Source organism: Panicum virgatum, chromosome 5N (assembly GCF_016808335.1).
Source record: "Panicum virgatum strain AP13 chromosome 5N, P.virgatum_v5, whole genome shotgun sequence".
Taxonomy (NCBI): domain Eukaryota; kingdom Viridiplantae; phylum Streptophyta; class Magnoliopsida; order Poales; family Poaceae; genus Panicum; species Panicum virgatum.
Genome location: NC_053149.1, coordinates 25002632 through 25009046, shown reverse-complemented (window position 1 = coordinate 25009046; position 6415 = coordinate 25002632). Strand labels below are relative to the sequence as shown.

At 48.0% G+C, this 6415-nt stretch overlaps 1 protein-coding gene across 1 annotated transcript; it reads right to left on the bottom strand.

The window, feature by feature from the left end:
- Positions 1–1425: 1425 nt before the first annotated feature.
- LOC120675684 (protein SODIUM POTASSIUM ROOT DEFECTIVE 1-like) lies at positions 1426–3148 on the bottom strand. The gene is made up of 2 exons (XM_039956882.1): positions 2054–3148; positions 1426–1928 (listed from the first exon to the last, which is right to left on the bottom strand). Exons 1-2 carry the CDS (start codon positions 2876–2878, stop codon positions 1686–1688), a joined length of 1068 nt encoding a protein of 355 aa, XP_039812816.1. The 5' UTR covers positions 2879–3148; the 3' UTR covers positions 1426–1685.
- Between the last annotated feature and the right edge of the window lie 3267 nt (positions 3149–6415).

Genomic DNA, 6415 nt, shown 5'->3' with positions numbered 1-6415 from the left:
AGGGATGAACCCCAGCCACGCGGCGTGCACCAGTGTCCGCCCGCGCAAGCACGACGTCCTTGCCGTAGGCAGCCCCAATTTTGTGAGCCACTAGGATGCAGAGCTGAGAAACGCGATGACAATGTCAACTACCCATACAGAGGTGTGAGGGTAGCAAATGGCCAGATCTAGCCCGGATGACCTCGGATCCCATGAGGGCGAGGCTGGATCCGACCCCGGCGGCTGGCGGAAAGATGTCGATGAGTAGGTTAAGGTTTGGAGGCATAGGCGGAGCTGCCCATACAACACAGTGGCGCAGCTGCGGAAATGCCCCAGCTACCCCCGTTGTGAAACCCCCCTCCCCTCTCTTTCTAGTGTGATCTGGCGGCTTGAATTAAAGCTTGCGGCAGCGTCTGGATGACTGGCATCAAGTATCTTATGGTTGATTGAAGAAGACGAAGCCAGGGGTGGATAAGTCGATAGTAGCCCATTAGGTGGGTTGTCCTATGTGATATTAGGTGGGTGGCCCAAGGTGACGCTTCAGTTTTAAAGCAGCTAGAGAACATCGACATGCCCAAACGGGTCAGCTCTTCTATATGCGTTTGTGTAGCTGCGCATGCTGAAACATCATACAAGTGCATGCTTTGCTTGTAGCATTCAGATATGGCACAAGGGCATTCACTGGAGCAGCTCAATGTCTTATCCTAGCAAACTAACGGAACTATGTACATGCTTTTACGCTTATGGGATTATTCAAGTGTTTCCATGATCTTTGTGATGCATCGATGGTGCTCATCACAAATGTAAATGGGTTACTGAACTAGTTTACCTTGTAGAACAATTTGTTAAATTAAAGATGAAATAATCTCATTTATGTTTCTCTATGACCAAAGCCGCAACAACATAACTGTTATGGCCAACGAGCAATGCCACAATAGTCGTATGAACTAGACATGGTGGATTTTGAGGAAGCATTGTTCAATAGCATTTGCACCATTCAAAGTTGATGTAAATCCTGCCCCAGCTAAAACTTTTGGCCAGTTCCGCCACTGTTTGGAGGGCGTGGGGAAGGAAGTGGGGGCAGGAGACGAGCTGAGCCAACTTTGGCAGCCACAGGCTGCCGCGGCCGGTGGCGGCCACCGGAGGTAGCCTAGGTTAGGACGTAGGACGGCGGTGCTGGTTGCCCCCCAAATTACCAGGAGAGCGAGGGTGGGGGTGTGGGGGAGCAGAAGCATTGTTTTTTTTGCACGTGAAATCTTATGTGAAGTTTTTATTTGTGGGACTCCCTAATCGGCATGTACCACACCCGCATTGTTCATATAGAATTCGTACTTTGTACCGCATAGGCAGGTTCATGTAGATTGTATAAATGTTTAGACTTACTGTCATATAGGAGTACCTAACAGTTTTACAAACCTGTATTTTAATATATAATGCACGAAAAAATTAAAATCTCTTATGAATTTTCTCTTCTAGATACGTAGGACTGCAAACAAAAAAGTTACATCACGCTGACTTGTTCCAAAATGCATTTATCATACTACATATCATAATTTGATTGGATTTTACAAATACTTCCAATTCACAATTTATGGACAACAATCCAAAAGACCGTGTCCTCGTCCCACCCATCAAGTTGTCATCCTGTGTGGGGACTATGTATAGCTTTGTTTCTTTCTGAAGGGGGAGGGGGGAGTATGTATAGCTCAGGAGGCGGAGGCTCGCGGCGGCGTGGACAGCGAGGACAAAGACTGGTCTGGCCAGAACTGGGCGCTCTTGACCTTGTTGATGCTGTTGAGCACGCCCAGCGGCGTCACGTCTCCCGCCACCGTCACCTTCTTCGTCGCGATATCGATGTCGAAAGAACTAACGCCTTCCATCTTGGAGATGTGCTTCTTCACCTTGCCAGCGCACCCCTTGCAGTGCAGAGATACCCTCAGCACCACCACCTGTATGGATGATTGCTCGATCGATTACTGCGAATTCTTGTGACTCGATGATCGAACAACTTAACGAATGTAAGCTTGTAACATGTTCAAGCATCGATCATCGACGCAGGAAGCATCGATCTCACCTGGTGCTGGCCAGTTCTCGTCGAGCAAGATCTCGTCATGGCAGTCTTGTCGCCGCCGGCGGCACGGCGTCCTGTCTCTGACGACGACAAGGAAGAGGAGGAGGATGACGCACCCGCGGATGGCTCTGCGAATAATTCCACGGGCGGCGCCTCGAGCTGCGGCCATGCCGGAACAAAAGGCCGCGACGACGTGCCATCGCCGCGGCCGGGCAACTTGTCCTCATCGATGAACGCCGGCCGCGGGGATGGGAGAGGCGGCAAGGAGTCGTCAGGGCCAGCGGCAGTGATGTCGTCGTCGTCGATGAACAAGGGGCGCCGCGGGGACGACGGGAGCGGCGGCAGGGAGTCGACGACAGTGATGTCGTCGTCGGACTGCAGCATCAGCCTGGACGAGTTGAGCAGGAACCTGGAGGAGCTCGCGGGGCTCACCAGCTGCAGCTGGGCCACCGCCTGCTTCTTCTTGTTCTTCTTGCGCTCCGACGGCGTGGAGGAGCCGCCGCCAGCAGCGGCCGCTCCTTCTGCGCTCTTCTTCTTCCTTTTGTCTTTGCCGTCGTCATGGTGGTGGTGAAGCTGCTTCTGCTGCTTCAGGGAGGAGAAGGAGGAGGAATCTTTGGTGTTACCGGCAGGACTACCGTAATAAGGAGAGCCGGGTGGCCTGGGCACCGACGGCGGGAGGCGCCGGTGAGGGTCCCGGAGGCGCGGGGAGTGGCGGTCGATGGCGCGGCCGGAGGCGACGACAATGGAGGTGGAGGCCGAGGATGAGCAGGAGAGGCCCTGCAGCTTCTCCTTCACGTACTTATCCTTCCACCGCAGCAAGGAAGCCATGCAGCTAGAACCAAGATCGAGAGTGTATCAAATCAAGCTGGAGGAGGGAGGCTAAAGAGCTTGCAACTTGCTGACTCGAGTTTCTGGCTCTGCTATGCTCTGTTTGGTTGGGTTGCTGCCTTTGTGGTGGCCGGGTGGGTAGTGGCGCATCTGATTCTTCTCACTCATTGTGTGCCTCAAGATCATCTTATACTACAGTGTGTGGGCTGACTGAAGAGCGAAGGCGCACTACCGAAAACCGCTAATCTTTGCCGAGTGCCACACAGCCGGCACTCGGCGAACTTTGAATTTTTGTCGAGTGCCTTTTCATTTGGCACTCGGCAAAATCGCCGTCATCGTAGCCCCACGTAGAGATTTTGCCGAGTCCGATTTAACTCTCGGCAAAAAAAAGGCACTCGGGAAAGTCCCCTTCGCCGTCACTGGGTCTGCCGTGTGGGCTTTACCGAGTGTTACACTCGGCAAACTCTTTGCCGAGTATAATAGGGCCTTTGCCGAGTGTTTCTGACACTCGGCAAACACCTCAGATCCGGTAGTGGCGACAGCAGCAGCTTGTGTATCATTCCACGATTCAAATCAAGCAGCCAGATAGATCTTGCATCTTACACAAATCTTAATAATTTATGATAATCTTCGGATAAGTTCAATCAAGCTCTGTACGGACATGGAATATATATACATACATACATACGTTCATCGAAGCAGGGCCAGCTCAAAGGGGTGGGCGGCCAAGGCGACGGCCCGGGGCCCACGGAGCAGTAGGGTCCAAAATCTTTTATTTAATAGGGGGTAATATTTGGTCTAACTCAGAGTATACGAGCAAGCAACTAGACAAACAATCAGTCACGCAGATCTTTCGAACTTTTGCATGAATTACGTATATTATTAGAATTTCTATCTTCCTTTTAAATAGAGTCTTAAATGAAACATATTTGGCCTAAGACCCTCCACAATGTGAGGCTTGAATGATGCTAAGAAAGGAGAGAGGGGATTAGGGTATTACTCTACACACAGTGGAAGGTGATGCTTATTTCAAGCGATGCCAAGAAAATGTGGAGTGGGGTAAGAACTTGTAAGGTGCCAATTCCATTAAAAATTATTTCATTGTCCTTGTCAGCTCTCCTCGCCAACTGCCGCTCACAAGTTATCTCAGGCCTGGGAAGAGAAAAACTAAAAACAATGCTATTTTATATGATGTGGATTCCAAGCACATTTAATTGCTTTGATACTCATTCATCTGTACATTGTAGCTCTAGGAGGTTGATAATTATTCACTCATTTCGACTTTTTTTCAAAAGCTTCACTATATCCTTATGGAGGGCATAAAGGGCCCATGATATTTGGCTGGCCCAAGGGCCCTTGAAAACCATGAGCCGGCCCTGCATCGAAGGTGCCAAATCTGCCGTTCCATCAGCTGTTCCCTGGTCCCGGCCAGTTCAACGCTGGACACACGATCAAGATGCCATCTCAATGGCAGAGGACTATTCTAGTTGCAGTTTTCACAGATTAAACGTATCCGTGGTGACCAACCGAGCCAAGTAAATTGCACAAGTTAGCAAGCGATTTTAATTTCTTCAGCAACTAGCAGTCCTTAGCTGCTAGGACAGTAAGACAAATTAGGCTGCCACGGTGGGGGATTTGATTTGGACATGCACACTGGAGCAGTACACAATTAGACCCGGGGTCGCCATCTCCATCCATCAGAGATGATATGGTCCAGATGGAGGAATGAAGAACAAAATGGAAAGGCAGGCATCTCGACAAACAACCAACCACCACCCATCCTTTCTTTCTTCCTTTCTCCATCGAATCGAATCAAATTGTGTGCGCCCGCCTTAATTTTGGCCACCGTGTTCCTCAGTTTCAAGGAGAGGTCGGCTGGGGAGAGTTTTAATAAGAACAAAGTGCATACCATTAGGTGACAACTTTGTTGACAAATTTAAGGATGTGTCAACATGCATGCATGCTTCCCTTCCCTCACTGCTGGTGAATTCTATCAATTACGAGTCATCATCAGCCCATGCAATTCAAACGGTTTATACATATACATCTTTTCGGAATTGACAATTATTGAAGTATATTCTATTTATTCTGTTGAAACTTACAGAAACTTATCCATGAGCTAACATAATCTCTACCTTGATACAATACATCAAACTATATCAACTTTTAAGAGCATTACCGTTATAAACTATAATGAGACTATTTCAATTATTTCAGTAAACCTATCGTTTGAGCCTATCCTTATTTGGACTGCGAAAATATTTATTTCCGCAAAATTAACAGTTGATTTCTGCAAGTATATATAAAATAATTTTATTGTTCTGACTGAACGGCCATTTAATTCAATAGCCTTTTAGCACATAGTTTCCAAGCTTGTTTCCAATGTTCCGAGCAATGATTTATGTCTTTGTAACTTGGTCCACCAGATGATTGCCGGGATATTTCTCTTTTTATTGATTAACAATGTGTGATTTACTCGTAGTGGCTAAACATGGATCCGTATTTGGTTCGACTAGTGGATGATTTGTTTATGATTATCTTAGTTCCTAAGTGCATCATGATGATTACGGTACATGATGATGACGGCCACGTTTGCACCATTGGCTTGGCTTGTGTTGGTGTTCCATTCTTGTCATCATAGCATACCTGCCACTGGCTGAAATGTGAGCCTACGGAGGAAGGGAGGGAGGGAGGGAGGGAGGGAGAGGCTTCCCTTCCATTTCCTTCCCGTCCCCGTCCTATAACACTACCTACCTGGTGGCCAATTTGTTAGGTCAAAAAACAAACTCCTCTCGTTGCTTTGCAGAGTTTGCTTAGACACAAAAAAAAAAGAATTCATGATCTCAAAAACCTACTCTTAGATTGTAAAATGCCAAAATGGTTAGTGAACAGTACAGAACGTACACAACAAGAGAGTACATATACACAATACACTACACTACTAGTGCACATATATATATATATATATATATATATATATATATATATATATATATATTCTAATCTACACAATAGGGTGCGGTAAATTCCATAAAAAATTCAGTAGCAGAAAACATGGCAAATTGCTAGGGCTGTGTCTGCAGCTTGCTTAAACTTGCATGAATACTCTAGCAGTCTAGCACTGAGCACTTAAGGCTACTGGATTGCAGGAACTGATCGAGGCAGGCAGCGGCGGAAGACGGCTAGATCGAATTTAATACTACACTGGAGTTCAGTAATCCAGTGGAAAGGTGGGGCACAGTTGGCTTCTTCCGACCCCCCCCCCCCCCCTGTTAGCGGTTCTCGATACAGTGGTAAGCTCGGGCCGTCCGCAATGGTAATAGCTAGTATTAGCTATTTGGTCAGCTGATGTGGAGGTGAGAGACACTACTGGAGAAAGCCACATTGGTACCAGCACGTTAGTGCCGGTCAACAAGGAACCGGCACTAACATGCCTGAACTGTACCCGGCGGGCACGTTAGTGCCGGCTAGACATCCCAGCCGGCACTAACGGGCCATCCCCCAACGGTCAACACAGCAGCCACAACGGTCAGAAGA

What these genes read in the sequence shown, in the direction of transcription:
- LOC120675684 (XM_039956882.1), bottom strand. Translation starts at nt 2,878, where the DNA reads ATGGCTTCCTTGCTGCGGTGGAAGGATAAGTACGTGAAGGAGAAGCTG. An exon ending in CGAGAACTGGCCAGCACCAG is followed by an intron (nt 1,929 to 2,053) that starts GTGAGATCGATG and finishes TCATCCATACAG; the next exon opens with GTGGTGGTGCTGAGGGTATC.